Genomic DNA, 16,379 nt, shown 5'->3' on the forward strand with positions numbered 1-16,379 from the left:
TCTGTACAATAGTCCCAGTTTGTTTATACATGCTGTCTTAGTTTGCCACAGCTGCTATGACAAATATTGCAGAATGGCAAGGCCTTGTTTTCTCCCAGAGATGGTAGGATTCTGGTGATGGCAGTCCTGTCACATCGTGATCTCTTTCTTCTTTGTCTTCTTTTTTTGGGGGGGGAGGGGGTGCGGGGGGGTGCAGTGCATGGTCCAGGAATCTTTGTCGTCTTCTGATTTCTGTCTTACTCCGGTTTCTGGCTTCTGGCTCCTACTGACAGCATCTGAATTTCTTCTCTTTACAAGGTCTCTGTTATATGGATTGAGGCCCCCTCTGATTCCGTTTTGCAACACCTGAATAGTATCTTTAAAGATCCCCTTCACAAAGAAGTCCACAACTTAACTAATAATAACATCTTCAGAGATCCTATTTACAAATAAGTTCACACACACAGGAATAGGGATTGAGGCTTAAACCTGTTTTTGGAAGGAAACGTGATTTAATCCCCAACACATATAGATTTTTATTTTGTGAGTCAAAATAGGCCTTACATATATTAACACCAGCACAGTTGAAATTTATAGCCAGTGTAGACATAAACATTTTTGGAGGAGACTGAGAACGTTTTCTTTTTTTTTAGTTAGCAGTTCTCAGCTCAAATACATTCCCCAAAAGCCAGCAGTGTACCAAAGTGTGATTACTTTATCATGACATAAATTATGCCACTCTTTTTTTTTAGAAAATTCCAAAAAGTTCTTATTAAAATAACTATTAGAGGCATCAGTCAAAAATTACCCCAAAATAAATTATCTCTGCTATGTTTAAAAGGATTATAGACATATACCAATAGAGCATTGATACAAGCAAAGTCATTTGAAAGGAAAACCTACAAGCTTTGCCCCTTAGGAAGAGCTAAGAAGTTGCTTTCCTAGCATACTATATTAAAGTGTTTCTAAAGGAGCTGTTGATTACCATTTTCCAATTTGTGGTATAATAATAGTTTGGGTATTATCTGTGCAGATGAAGGCAGTGAAGTGGAAAGTGAAATGGATGAAGAACTGGATGACTCTTCGGAGCCTCAAGCCAAAAGAGAGAAAACAGAGCTGACCCAGGCATTTCAGGTGGGCTGTATGCAGCCCGTTCTTGAGAGTGGTGTGCAACCAAGCCTCCTGAATCCAATTCACAGCGAGCACATCGTCACAAGTACTCAGACTATCCGACAGTGCAGCGCCACAGGAAATACCTACACTGCAGTCTAATGAACATTAAAGCTTATTTTTCCAGCTTACGTTAACCCTATTGATACTGGGCTTAAGTTGAAAAATTAATAAGCCTGAAGGTCGACTGTTGTCAAATTCTGTCTGTACTGAACATTACTTTTTGGAGTTGTGAAATGGAATGGGTGTATGTATTTTGCCAGGTCTTTTGTTTTTAATGTAAACAAATTATTTGCCTCTTAATAATTAGAGTTGTTTTTTTTTCCTTAGTTTCAGGTATCAAGAAGGAGTTTTGCAACACATAATGTTAATGTTTTTGTTTTCTTATAATTAAAAGTAATTTACAGTTTTGTAGCTTAAAATATTTTATTGTTGATTGTTAGTCTTGGTGTATGATTTCATGTGTAAGTTTTTAATTAGATGCACTTCTGTGAAATATCAAAAGAAATGAATTTCTTTGATTTACACTGGAGGCATGCCCATTTGACAGCAGATGCATCAAATTTGTTTTTGAAAGGTGCTTTTCTTTGGACAGAACCATAAAACACTATTTTGATAACATTTTGGAGTATGGACAGAGAATACAGAGCATTTTTATTATAGTGCTAGAGGGTTGGGAAGGTCATCTATTTTTCTCTGAAAAGAAAGTTGAGCTGTGCATTTATCAGCTCAAAGTAAATAACAAAACTGCAAGAGATTATGCTAATATGTACATAATTTGTGTACATAATCATTAAACCACATTAACAATGCAAGCTTCCGTTAAACATTGAATTTTAACTATTATTTGCATACCAATTCCTCTGTTTAAAGACTACTGATTCTGTATTTGGGACCACTGCACAGATGCATTCTGCTGTTAAGTGGGGCTGTTATAGTTAGATACTAAAGCTGAAAGAAATGACTTGACTTTTTTTTTTTTTTAAGTGTACATGCTACTTATGCTGAGCTGGATATACAGGAAACCATTCCATTTGGATGACTTTCTTTTATTCCAGGTCTTTTTCCTAATAGTAGTTCAATATGCTGCTATTATAAAAGAAAATTTATAGAATGCAAGGAATGTAGCAACCTGCATATCATTATTTCCTTCAAAACTATTTCCTGGTTTCTAAAGTATGTGGATTTAAATTTTAAACAGAACCTGAAGGCAGTGTAACTGGCACACCTCACCGTTACTTATTCTCAATTCTATAGGATTTGGATAGGTGGCTGGATGGACCATTGCCATTGAAGAATGTACATCAGGGATCATCGTACCTCGGCTATTACATGGTGCCTTAAAACAGAACTGAAGCTAAGGTTTAGTAAGGTTTATTTTGTTCATGTGAATAACTTTTCAATCCATTTGACAAGGTGTGCCTGTCATATTCAGATTCCCGAAGTATGGACAGGTTACATGTTCTTCAAAGGAAATTTAGGAAAAACAAAAAGACAAAAACTAATTCCTTTCTTTGAGTGACCATGAACCTATTTTTTATTCTTAGAGCTGAATATTACTTGATTACAAATCAGATTGCTTAAGGGTGTGGAATAGCAGGCTAGTTTTAATACCAACTTGTTACATAAAATCATGTATCTTTTAAACCATTCTTATCTGTTATAATTTTAGAAAGTTAACAGAATAAGCAGGTACTTATTGAAGTGCATCTTTTCAGTCTAAATGTTTGTCTGTGTGTCTATGTGTCTGTGTGTCTACACAAACACACCAGTGCCCCCGGGGCAGGAGTCTGCTACGAAGTCAGAAGGTGAGATCCTAGAAGTCTACACCCACCCCTGTTTTCATTTACGCGAAAAGCCAAGGTTCTTTTAAGCACTCAATTATTTTTTAAAAACGGGCACATCCATTCATTTAAATAATTATTTTTAAAAACTAATCAGCAAAAATAAAGCCAAAAAAAATAAGGGAAAGCACAAAATGATTTACAGATTATTAATGAGGCCTATATTAAACTCAAGATGTTTATCTTACCAGTTTTATTGGGGTGAGGGGTGGGGGGGTTGGAAAGAAGAGGGTGAGCCCATCTGTAAAGTTAAAAATACCAAATGGCTTATCGGGTAATAACAGTGTATTTAAACTGTTGTTACTTGATTGCCTTAGACTACTCGAATAACTAAGATCAATAAAGTTTAAGTAAAATTTAAATGTTTTAGATGTAATTTTTAAAATTGATTCGAATTTTGTATTGTACAACTCATATATTTGAAAGTCTTCACTAGCCTCCTATCATCTTTCATCTAAATATCATCCAAATGATCATCCCTTTTTTCCTCCCAAAAAGGCAATGAACTTGCACCATTACAAAAAAAAGAGGCAAACAAACAAAATACCTTAAGCTACAAAGACCATGTATTTACTTAATTGTGCATTAGGACATGTTTACAAGTAAAATTAAAATCAAAAAATGAAAAATTACTCTTCATTTTGACTCTCCTTTCTGAATTTTTTCAGTTTCCTGTCTCTACCCACCACCCATAGAACTATATCTTTATTGGACCAAATGTTTTTACTGATTTCATCGTTTTTTATTGAATGATTTTAAATGTATTTATTATCATTGTTTCCTTTCTTTTTAATGTTGAATATATTTGTATCATTAGAGGGATCTGATTATAATGGGAAAATTTAGATTGATGAGAGTTAGGGATTGGGGACCCTCCAGGATTCCATTTTTCTTCCTATTGTTCATGGTTTGCTCTAAATTAGAAAAGATTAGGAATTAAGAATTATTACATTTCATCTTAATAACTTAATCTGATCTTCTTTATGAACACAGCTAGCAATGTTATCTCCTTGTGACTAGTGTAGATAGTTCTGATCAATATATAAAATAAGACCTATTGTTTATGCTACTTTCAATTTTTTATAGTCCATAGTAAGACACACACATACACTCACACCAACATTTTAAAAAATTTTGAATTTAATTTGTGAATTATATTTGAAAATGAAACCATTTACATATTTGAGCAAATTGAGGCAGTCAACATTTATTGAATTTATTGAACATTTTATTCCCATTTTTTTCATTCATTGAAACTATAATTTTTCTAAATAATATTTATTTGACCTCATGCTCTCAGAGTAGATTTATTGACATGACGCAAATACACTTTAAAGAAGAACTTCTGTAATATTTTCTGGCATTGCAATCAAACACTAGTCTTGAAAATGTCTACGCAGACCAAATTATTCATTACAGTGAGGAGGAATATAAATTAGGTATATTGGCTGTCATAGGTTTCAGAAAAGATATTTCCATGTAAAAGGATTGAGTCTCATAAGTATAGTTTGGTCTTCATATATATACTTTGATAGTCATACCAAAAAGGTTCGTGTTCATGAAACCAGTGAACAATAGGGTGAAGTGGTTGAACCAAATCCTGGGAACACAGGGCCTAATTTTCAAATTTTTCAGTGGATATCAAATTGCTGGTCATTTTTTCAGGATTTTCATCAGAATTATGTTCGGACTGACTATATAAGTCTTACTGCCTTTCCGGAAACCTGCATTCCTATTTGTGCTTTTTCTTGTACTGTATAGCACGGTTCATGCACCTCTCTTTAGTGGTGTACTTTAAAAACAAAAGTAAATTTTAGAAAACGGTTTCAACACTGCATACCTATAACTGGTAGTGTGCAACAGTGACTGCCTTTAATTTATAGTAGATGAGTACAAATGAACACGTTCTTGTAGAATGCTGAAAAAGTCATTCAGGAATGAATGGTGTCTGTATCGCAGTCATCAGCCTTTTCACATGCACACTCTAGAAGTACAAAACATGATGCATTTTCAATTTTTTTAAGATTCTTCAGATGGCATATTTGAAATGTCTAAAACAATGCTCTGCTTGAAACATCAGTATAAAAGAAAAAAATGGGTGTCACTGTGATGTTGGTCCTCCTTGTGTGGACACACATAGAAAGTGAAAAATTTGGCAAGTCACCTTTGTGTACAACTTGAGGCAGTGGTTATATACAGCAAATTGACCTTTGTTATACCCCTCTCCCCAAGTTCTTTACTGAGAAAATAACCATCAAAATACTGAAATCACAATGTTTGTGATCTGTGTGAATCACAGGAGAACACGGAAGAGGGGATTGGTATGCAGTGCTATTGAAAATCGGGCTTCTCTCTGGGTCAGAACAACTTCCATGTATATGGTTAGAACAAATCAATTAATGGAATCCTAGTATTTCTGCAAGTTTGGTGATTTAAAGAAAACTGGAATAGAAGCATTAATTAAGTGCTTAGTTCTAGTATTAGAAAACCCCTTTGATGTAATGCCTTGTATTAACCCTTTGAGCATTGTAAGATATACAATGGGGGACAAAAGCCTTTCAGATCATTTATTTAGACTAGACCGGTAAAATATACTCTATATCCAAATGTCTAATTATGCTGTGTTTTTTTTAAGGGGGGTTAGGAAGAGAAAGTGTTTCCACGCCGAACACTTTCATTTTATATACAACTCTTAATTTTCTTCAAGAGGGCTTGATATATTTATTCCCAAATATTCACTGCCATCTAAGTAAGTGTACTGTTTACAGAAAAAAAAAATCTTTTCTAGCTTCACATAATGACTCTCTAGAAAAGGAGGACAAATACATGGGCTTGTAGACCTATGTCATAACTGATTTCTGCACATTGAAAGTACCTAGATTGCCTTTAAAAGGTAACATAAAGAAAGAATTATGTTTCTTTTTTTTCTTTATCCAAAACAAAGCAAAAGATCTCATTTATTTAGTTTTAGAAAGTACAAATGTAAGTGAAGCCTTAGGAAGAATTGAGTGGATAAAGAAAAACTGAACTCTTTTGAACAGTTAGGCTATTTGGAGTTAGATCTCTCATAAAATATTATTTGGGAATTTCATAAAGGGCATAATCTTATCTGTGCTCTAAAACATTAATACTTTCTCACAAAATTATATATAGATAGACTGGGGAGCAAAGCACTTGATTTTAAGCTCATCTGCCAGGAGATGCTATAACTACAGCTTCTGATATCTACAAATGTCAGTCTGCCTACTCAATTGCTGATTTTGTTCAAGGCATTACTCTTCGTGCACTTGATCCCCTTTGTCCCGTGTGATCAAACATGAGAGCAGTGTTGTCTGCAGATGTGCTTGCGCCACCCTAGCGGGGTGCAAATAAGAGTGTAACCTATTCTGATGTCTAATGAAAGGACATCCATAGCATAGTGCAAGTAATGCCGTTAACATTGCTTTTTAGGCAGTCTAGGAAGCCAAACCATGCAAATTACTCATGTGTTAACATGCAATACTCAAAGGGTTTTAATTTAACGCTCTTCTTTTGAATTCTTCATGATGATTTACTGTAAATGCTTCTCAGTTTGCATGCCTTGATCATTGCTGCTAGTGATTTTATGTGCCAGTAGACCTGAGTTTAGTTTACCAATTTTACTTAAATAGTAAAAGCCACTTACAAAGTGACTGCTTAGGTTGTTTTATTTCTTTTGTTTGGAGTAATTGGTAATATGTCTTATTCTTTTTAAAAAATGTGTTTTGTCTCTTCTTTCATTTGGTTCTGGTATTTGATTCTTTTTTCCCTCTTTTCTTTGTTTTTAAATAAATTATGATGTTGGGATTGGAAGCCCTGAGTAATGAAATATTTGGTAAGAATTGTTTATGTGGCTCAATAATGAGGACAATAAATCTTTGTGTTAAGAGAATTATGATTCTGGGGAGGGATTGAAAAACACCTCCTTTTGACTGTCGACAACCAAGTAAATTTTTCCTTCAACAAATCAGTACTTTTGAATGAATGAATTGCCTTGTTTTAACCTGCTAAACATAATTATAAATGACCCAATAAAGAAGGTATTGAATTTTATTAGTTTAAAAAGCATCTTTTGTACCAAAGCAAATTTTTTTCTCATCTCCATCATCAATTTGGACCTATGGAGGTAGCCAGTGCGTTGGTTACAGAAACTTTAAGTGCGTGCCTTGAGAACACTTGGAAATTTGTGCCTGAGGTGGTAAACTTTTAATTAGATTAATTGTAGTGCTTACCAATCAGCAATTCTACTATCACTCAGGGCTTTCGTACCTTCTAGGTAAAACTTCTTTCATTGTGTTTTTTTAAGATGCTGTATTTTTTTTTTAAGTGCCATCATTTAAATTTCACTTAGTAAGTGGCAGATTACATTATTCAGTCCCACAAGCACAGAAACATAGTAACACTAGGAGATATTTGAACATTTATTTTACAATCGACTGAATATATTATGTAAATGAGGTAAGCAACTTTTGTAGAGATTGTATGTGTGAGATAATGTAATGTTCTTTTCCAGTTTTTGGACTACAGTTGAATAAACTTTTTAATTATTTAAAAAACATCTTTACAGAATAACATGTGATGGTTTTTTGTATAATGTATTTGATTTTGTAAATACGTATTTCCTGATGTGATTTTTGTGAGAAATGCTAAATCTTTTAGTATATCATGTCCTCTCAAAATTGGCAGGAGCTAAATGATAGTTTGTGGGCGATTTGTATTGTGTACTGTACAATAACTGGGGAACTTTTATAATTATAAAAAATATATTAACTTTTAGTGTGTTGTTTAAACAAATGACTGGAACATACTAAAGATATTAGTAGGATTTTTCTGAATATTTCAGACTTGAACTCAGGCTAGCTTTCTTGTGTTTTTCAAAACAAAATTGTGTCTTGTCTTTTAAAATCAATAAATTTGTTTCCTTGTTACAAATACATTTGAAATGGCTTGGTTTTTCCCCCTCATTATTGCCAGGAAGCTCATATTACACTACCTCATCTGGAGATCAGTCTTTATGCCATTCACTCACTAAAAACAAAATTGTTTCCCTTTTTTGTGTCAAATGAAATTGGCAATATTTACACATGAACAGCACAGAAAGAGAAAACAAAATTACAAGCCCAGCAGGGTACAAATCTTACCCTCAAAGAAAATTAGTGATTGAGTGCTGTTTAATTTTGGTAGCTGTCAACATTTCCATTGTAAATCCAGATTTTTGGATGTTCATAATGTGTTTGTTTTATGTCACTTCACATTGATAATTGGCACCCAAGTTCCTTGCTTAGATTAAAATAGCTTATTAAAATTCAATTTAGACCATATAAATTATTTTAATTCATATGTGGAGAAATTGGAACACTTATTCACTGCTGGTGGGAATGTATAATGTTAACAGCTGCTGTAGAAGACAGTTTGGTGGTTTCTCAGAAAACTAAATATAAGTTGCCCTACAACCTGGCAATACCACTAGTTGGTACATACCCAGAAGAGCTGAAAACAATGTCATGAACAAGACATTTGCACACAAATGTTCATAGCAGCATATTCACAAGTGCCAAAAGATGGAAACAATTCAAGTGTCCATCAACAGACAAGCAGATTAACAAAATGTATTATATACATATGATCGAATATTACGCAGCAGTAAGAAGAAATGAGGTCCTGAAGCACATGACAACATGGTTGAACCCTGAGGACATAATGCTGAGCAAAATAAGCCAGACACAAAAGGATAGACACTGTATGATTTCACTAATACGAACCTCCTGGAAAAATGTAAACTCAGAGTGTTAAAATGTAAAATACAGGGAACCTAGGGATAGAAGCTAGAGAAAGGGGAATTGTTACCTAATATGTACAGACTAGTTAATGAGATTAAACTTAAAAGGATGTGAACGGATAGAGATGATGGTAGTTCATTAGTGGATTTATAAGAAATAGTTCCATATTGAAGGTGAATATGATTGAAAGATGTTGTTTAAAGCCATGTACCTCACTGATTAGTGCTACTAATATAAATAAGTTTTTGCATGAACTGCTTCAAAGGAATGACACTGTACAAAGAGTTACTAATAGAGGGGTATATAGGAAAAAGTACTTATTGCATTCTATGGTCTACATTTAACAAGAATACATCACTAGTAACACGACAACACTAATGGTAAATAACTTGGGATGGGGGACAAGAGCTAAGGGGAGTTTGGGATTTTCTCTTTGGTGTGGATGTATCTGTCATTTTTCTCTCCGGAGCAATGAAAATTGTCTAAAAGTGAGAGTGATGATTATACAACTAAGTGAGGACACTGAGACATTGTTTATTTTGGATAGAATATATGCTATATGACTATATCATAAAACCTGCAGATTCAAAACAAACAAAGACAAGTGCTAGAGAAGATGTGGAGAGAGAGTCACACCCATGCAGTGTTGGTAGGGTGGCAGAATGGGGCGGCCCCTCTGGAGGATAATGGGGTGGATCCACAGGATGCTAAATATAGAATCACCATATGAGTAGGCAACCCCGTTACTGGTAATATAATCAAAAGAACTGAAAGAAGGGACTCTAATAAACATTTGTGCACTGATGTTTATGGAGACATGATTCATGATACACAGTGGATAGAGGTGGCCAAAGGCTACACTGACTGAGAAACAGAAGGGGGAACTGTGGTGTATACACATGATGGAATATTGTGCAGCTACAGAAAAGAACGAAGTGTGAGGCATGTAATGAGTTGAATGAACCCTGAGGACATTATGTTGAGCAAAATAAGCCAGAAACAAAAGGACAAATATCATAACAGTCTCTTTTAGAAAATACTCATAAAGAAAATTGGGGTCTAGATTGTAAGCTCTTAGCAGTCACGTTTATTCCTGAGGTTTAAGTGTTATTTCTAAATTCTAAGATGCTGTGCTCTGTGTGTATAACCTGGTAGCTCCCTGGAACTTTGGGTACCTGTGTGACACCTAAGACTCAGAGATGGAGTTCTGCAGCTCTGAGAGTCAGCATTCCTACATACATCAACTGTTAAAGAAGCTGAAAAAGAGATCACGCTTCAATTACAGATAAGAACAAAGCTGATATGGTTGGGACTAAGGTAAATAAGAATACAGGGTTAAGGATGCTATTGTCTGTATTTTAGAACTTCACCTACTATATGAGACCAAAGCAAGAGGTTTATTTTGTCCAAAACTTAAATTTTCAGTAACACACAAACTAACAACCTGTCTGGTCAGTTCAGTTAAACAACCTAAACACATGGAGCCTAGAACTGGGAACGAGTTCTTTAATTCTGTATAGCTCAATATAATACTTGGATACATTCCAGAGTATGTTGGGCAGATAAATGAAAAAGTATTGGCAAAGTCCCTTGAGGGACTGGAGGAAAAATATGCAACTATTGAACTTCCCCACCTGGGAAATCCCTGGTACTCTCTCAAACATTAGGCACCCCCAAGTTAATAAGCCAAACCCTTGATCTTGAGGTTTGCCTTTATGAAACTTGTTTCTATAACAGAGAAGCTAAGCCTACCTATAATTAGGCCTAAGAGTTATTTCCAGAGAACCTCATTTGTTGCTCTGATGTGGCCTCTCTCTCAGCCCAACTCTGCAAGTGAAACCATTGCCCACCCCTATGTGGGAAAGTCTCCCTGGTGGCATGGGAGATGACTCCCAGGGATGAGCTACTGGCCCTGGCACCATGGGACCGACAATGCCTTCCTGGCCAAAAGGGGAAAAAGAAATGTAACAAAATAAGCTATCAGTGGCTAAGAGAGTTTAAATAGAGTCAAGAGGCTACTGTGGAGGTCACACTTATGCAAGCTTCAGCTAGATATTGCTAATTGCCAAGGTATGCTAAGCTCCAACAATTTTATAGCCTCTATCTGAGACCACAAAAGTTTCACTAAGTTTTTTTGTGTTTTTTTTTTTTCAGAAACCTAAAACCTCCAGATTGTTCTAGGCCAGATAAGGTGTGAAACCCAGAGTTACTGTTCTCTCTGAGAGTATCAACCAGGTGCAACCCTCTCCCCATAATATCAACACTCCTTTCAACATGAAGAAGTTAGAATTGCCATTGTCTAAATATTCCTAAAGATTGGGAGAAGGATCAAAGGAAAAGGAGGAGTTATGATAGAGAACATAACATTTAACAAATGACTATGACTATTGAATCATTATAGTGATTTCTTTTTAGCCTCCAGTGTCTTAAAGCAGCTAGAAGGAAATACCTGAAATTGTGAACTGTAACCTATTCTATACTTTGAAATTTGTTCTATAGCTAGTTGTTAAAATGTACTTTGAAATCTATCACATATATATGTATATATTTCACAATAAAAAATATTTTTAAGATTCAGTTTAATACACTTAGGGAGATATTGTTACCTAACTTTTTTTTGTCCTTTTAAAATTATGGTGTAGTTTACATACAAGAAATTCACCATTTTTAAAGTACAGTTCTGTGAGAGTTGACAAACATGTACAGTCATGTAACACCTCCACAAACAGGTTTAAATTTGTTTCTAACCTTGCTAGCATTCAATCATTTTTTAACAATATAATATATAGGACCCCCTAGAATATGAAATAGCCAATTCATTTGGTAATTCTTTAAAATAAATACAAGACAGATGAGAGATCCTTTTGGGAATCCCTAGCATGGTGCTTTTATACTAGAGGACAAAGTTGCTTCTAAAACTAAAATATAGCTTTTAAAAAAACCCAATCTGCTAATTTTTGAACTTTAGTAGGTAAATTTAAGCTCCTTACATTTGTGATGTTTACACATACCTTGTTTTTCAGTTTTTCTACTGAACAAGATATTGATCATGGGAGGCTTTACTTACCCACTGAACACTATTTCATCTTGTTATTGTTCTTGTGTTAGAACACAAGAAGTTTTCATTGGTCTACAATTTATTTAATTGGCAAGATTATTTTTAGTTTTTCTGTATATCATGCTTTCCCTCTCATTTTCTTTTTATCACACATTTAACATTTCCTTCAGTAATATTTATGGGTTGTAAATTCATTTTTATTTGCCTGAAGAAAAATCTTAATTTTACCACCCTTCTTGAATGATAGTTACCTTTCCCTATTTTTGTACTGTTGTTATTGTTACTATTATTTAACATTAGCGTAAGGTTACCTTTGCCTAATATTACTATTATTACTAAAATTTAACCTTTATTGTCTAGCCTCTCTTTTGGCTGATGAGATTATCCATCTAACTACAGATCCTTTCTGAGCAATCTCTTTTTCTCTAATAGATCTCAATATGTTCTTTCAACCTCTTATGCTCTATGTTTTTCTTTATTTTTCTTGCTTGATTAAGGAAACACTTTCAAACTGAGAAATCATGTTTCTTCTCCTCTGGATTTTTCTCAGATACTCTTTCCATTCCCTCGATCATCTTTTTCAGGAACTCCTGATAGATATATTGTAAAGTCTCTTAAACTTTCCTCTATATGTTCATCTGTTGCCAAAATTTGCTATGTACATTTTTCAGTTCTTCTCATAAATCATTAAAAAAACAAACAAACAAACATCAATGAGGATAAAGTTAAGAACAGCACCTAGAACCTGCCTCTAGACTGAAGACTCAACCCAATCAAATGCAAAGACTGTTTCTCTGACGGAGACTTAAGAGCATGAAACAGGTTCAGGAAATAAGGAGCTCTGATCTCAAGTGAAATAATCAATCTAAAAAATAACGGTTCATCAGAGCCAAGTAGATGCAGAGACTCTTAAATTGCAGTAAATTACTAAATGACTGCAGCCTCCCTAGGCACAGATAGAAAGAGGGTTTATGTTATTGGGATTATGAATATTCCTTTTGTTGTTTTTTTTTTCCAAATTTAATATATTCCTATTTTTATAACAGGCAAAACCAGTTTAAATTTAAAAAAAGATCAGATATTTCTTAAATCAAGTTAGTCTTAAAAGTCAAATAGTTCAAACCCTTCACTAATTTGAGAAAAAGAGAAGGGAGGGCTTAGTCTTGCCCAGGATCACACAATATGTAAATGGCAGGCGGAGGGCAGAAACTTTACATTTGTCCACCACTTTGCAAAGCCTACGGACATAGATTATTTCATTTATTCTACTATGCTAATCCTGTATATATTTTCCCTAATTTACATCCAAGGAAACAAACTGTAACAGCTGGGATCTGTGCTCTTCCCATGGCACACACTAGCCAGGAATTAGCTTCGGTTAGAAGAACCACCGTCATACTTGCCCCCACGTTATCGGTCTTTTTTTCACCTCCTACAATCGGGCTTGGCACTTTCTCCCCTAAGTGTCTGGCACCTCACCTTTTCACAAGCTTCCTTCTACCCTATGACAAGCAGGCATCTCCTGGCTGAGTGAGCAGCACTATGTTAGAGAGCCAGGTGGAAACTCTATCAGGAACTGTCACTGCTGAGACCTGGCTACAAGGCCACAGGTAGAATGCACAGGTGCTGCATTGGCTGGGCACCAAGACCCGCGGTGAGGGCAGCTCCGGTGTGGAGAGTAAAGGGACTCACTCACAATTAGGGAAGAGCACTTGAGGCCCAATGCTGGGCAGAACCCAGGCTGGCGGTACCTCAACTTCTAAGGCCAACTTGGAAAACCGTCTGCACAAAATTCCTCTGCAGGTGCTCAGAACCAGTTTACAGAGAAGAGGGAACAAAACCAAAGCAAGGAAAGCAATCAAGCAGTTTAACTGTTTGCATAACCATCAAATCATTTGCATAGCAATTCACTCATTCACTCAAACATTAAATATAAAGAGATTTCCGAGGATGCCTTTTAATTCCAGGAGACTCACAGGTTTCCAAGTATTTATTTATTCCTTTTTCTCCCATGTCTCTGGATATTTAGCACATGAGCAAATTAAACATGACTGAAATTTTTTGTTAAATTAATTCACCATAATTTAGCTAATATACCAGTATATGATGGAGATTGGAACCAAAATGTATAGATTCATTTCTAGTATGGAAACAGGAAAAATATGAAACTAGAAATATTAGTCCCCCTTGTTGAAAAAAAAGGGATCACATTAAGCTTTAGGGAAACTATGATATAATTTCCCAGCACTTTTATTTGCCTGTGTTCCATACAACATATTGCTTTGTTTTGGAAAATGTATGAACACCTTGTGAGCTATAGAAACTGGCTATCTGGAATTAAGAAGACCTGGCCTAATTTCCTAAAGCTGGTTTACCTGTAGGTCATCACCATCCTTCATTTTCCTGACTCTAAGTTCCTAAGTGATAAATCCTTCCTGAAAATTGTAGCCTGTCCTTATCTCTTACAATACAGCTCTTGATCTCATGTCTTGTGGAGATGGCTCCCTCAAATGTAGTTAGAAATTGTTCGGGTCTTTTTCCCCTCTCTTTCTATTTCATAGGCTTGAAAGCAGTGACCTAACGCAAGCTTCTGATGTTTCTCTTTTCCTTCCCCATGTCCTTGTGTATGCTGTGAACAACACCCCTGAAGTTGTGTGATATGGTGGCCCTGGTCAAGCTAAAGCTAAATGCTGTTGTTGTCCAGCAATTTAATTCTAGCTACTAATTCTGTATACACACATATTTGGCATTATTATTATTGTTTTGCACAGTCAATGTTTGTTTTAGATTTTATCCACAAATTCACCATCTCTTGTACCTCAAACTTTTATTCTGGGATCATTTTCCTTCTGCCTGAAGGGAATCCTTCTGAATTTCCTTTAAGGAAGAAATGTAATGTTGCTTTAAGTAGCTGCTTATACAAAATAATACATGTTCTCTCTGGAAATTTGGAATACAAGACAGACCAGAAACAGAGCAAAACATCCCCCAGAATGCCACCACCAAGAGAAAACCATGAAAACAATTTTTTAGCCTATTTCTACATTATGTAAACACATACACACATAAACACACACACTAAGAGCTGTACATATAAGTAGGTCCTGATACATATCGGTTATTGCATTTCTCTGTTGTCTTTACACAAATGGGAACATATTATAATTGCTGTTTTCTAACTTCCTGTTTTCATTTAACCCCTTGTCCTTTAACATTCGTGATGGTCTGACGCTTTATGGACCCCAGAAGATCATTTCTTAAAGCTAACCCCTTCCTGTGGGTGTAGACCTATTGTGGATGGGAAATTCGATTGTTATTTCCCTTGAGGCATGTCCCAGGTGGGTCTTAGTCTGCTCACTGGGGTCCTTTATAAGAGCATGAATTCAGAAAAACACAGGGAAGCTGAGAGAGAAAGCCACATAAAGAGAGGAAGCACTGAAGCAAGAAGCTGAATACAATGAAGACCAAATAAGGAGGGAGAAATCAGAAGATGCTGCCATGTGACTTGCCATGTGACAGAGGAGCCCAGATCTCCAGCAGCCTATCTTTAGGAAGCAGGTATAGTCTTGATGCTATCTACATTTGGACATTTTCACAGCCTCAGAACTATAAGCTTGCTAGTTCTAAGTCCCTATTGTAAAAGCCAACCCAGTTCTGGTATATTGCATTTCAGCAGCTTCAGGGAACTAAAACAACATTGTTCTACAGAATTATTTCTTAAAAATAATTTAATTATAAACATTGACATGAAGGCTCTCATAATTATTTGCGGGTGTGTCAATGCTTATTTTATTACTATGATGTATACTTTACTCATATGCAATAAATATTTGTATGTCTATTTTTAATGTCTTTTGAATTGTAAATGTTAACCTTATGGACAACATAAGGCTTATTCTAGGCTTGCCCTAGAATGCTAGTTTCCTGGTAGCTGTGTGACTCATTTTAAAAAAATAATAATTTTCATAATATATTTTATTTATTCCACTATATCAAAAATGTTAACATTTCAGGGTGGCAGCAGTGGCTCAGTGACAGAGTTCTCACCTGCCATGCCAGAGACCCAGGTTCGATTTCCGGAGCCTGCCCATGTCAAAAAAAAAAGTTATAATTTCAATAAGTAATCAATATTTTAAAATATTTTTTATTGAGATATCTTCACGCACCATACATCCATCTAAAGTATACAATCAGTAGCTTACAATATCATCACATAGTTGTATATTCATCCCCACGATCATTTTTAGAACATTTGTATCACACAGTAAAAGAAATGAAAAGAAAAAAGAGAAAACTCATACTGTTGCACGAAAAGAGGGACAAGGCTTTAAGCCTCCTGGAATATCATATAGACATAGAATAAACCAGGCTGAGGCTGCGAAGTTTCAGGAAGTAGGTTTTATTTTCCATGGCCATAGGGCTCAGCCGAGTAGCCTCTGAAAGTCTGAGCCCCAAACAAAAGGAAACCTTAGCTTTTATAGACTGTATTACAGGCTATAGATAAGGTAAGCTTAATATGGCGACCGGCAA

At 35.3% G+C, this 16,379-nt stretch overlaps 1 protein-coding gene across 10 annotated transcripts in view; it reads left to right on the forward strand.

Annotated features, from left to right (window-relative positions):
• The window catches only part of RFX3 (regulatory factor X3), a 382,072-nt gene extending 374,125 nt beyond the window's left edge, over positions 1–7,947 (forward strand). For 9 of the 10 annotated variants that reach the window (XM_077148291.1, XM_077148294.1, XM_077148298.1 and 6 more), the window contains one exon: positions 1,013–2,394. In XM_077148291.1, coding sequence (XP_077004406.1) covers positions 1,013–1,251 — 239 coding nt within the window. In that variant the 3' untranslated portion in view covers positions 1,252–2,394. The other variant, XM_077148292.1, reaches the window with a different exon arrangement.
• The last annotated feature ends 8,432 nt before the right edge of the window (positions 7,948–16,379 follow it).

The sequence above is a fragment of the Tamandua tetradactyla genome, chromosome 2 (assembly GCF_023851605.1).
Source record: "Tamandua tetradactyla isolate mTamTet1 chromosome 2, mTamTet1.pri, whole genome shotgun sequence".
Lineage (NCBI taxonomy): Eukaryota > Metazoa > Chordata > Mammalia > Pilosa > Myrmecophagidae > Tamandua > Tamandua tetradactyla.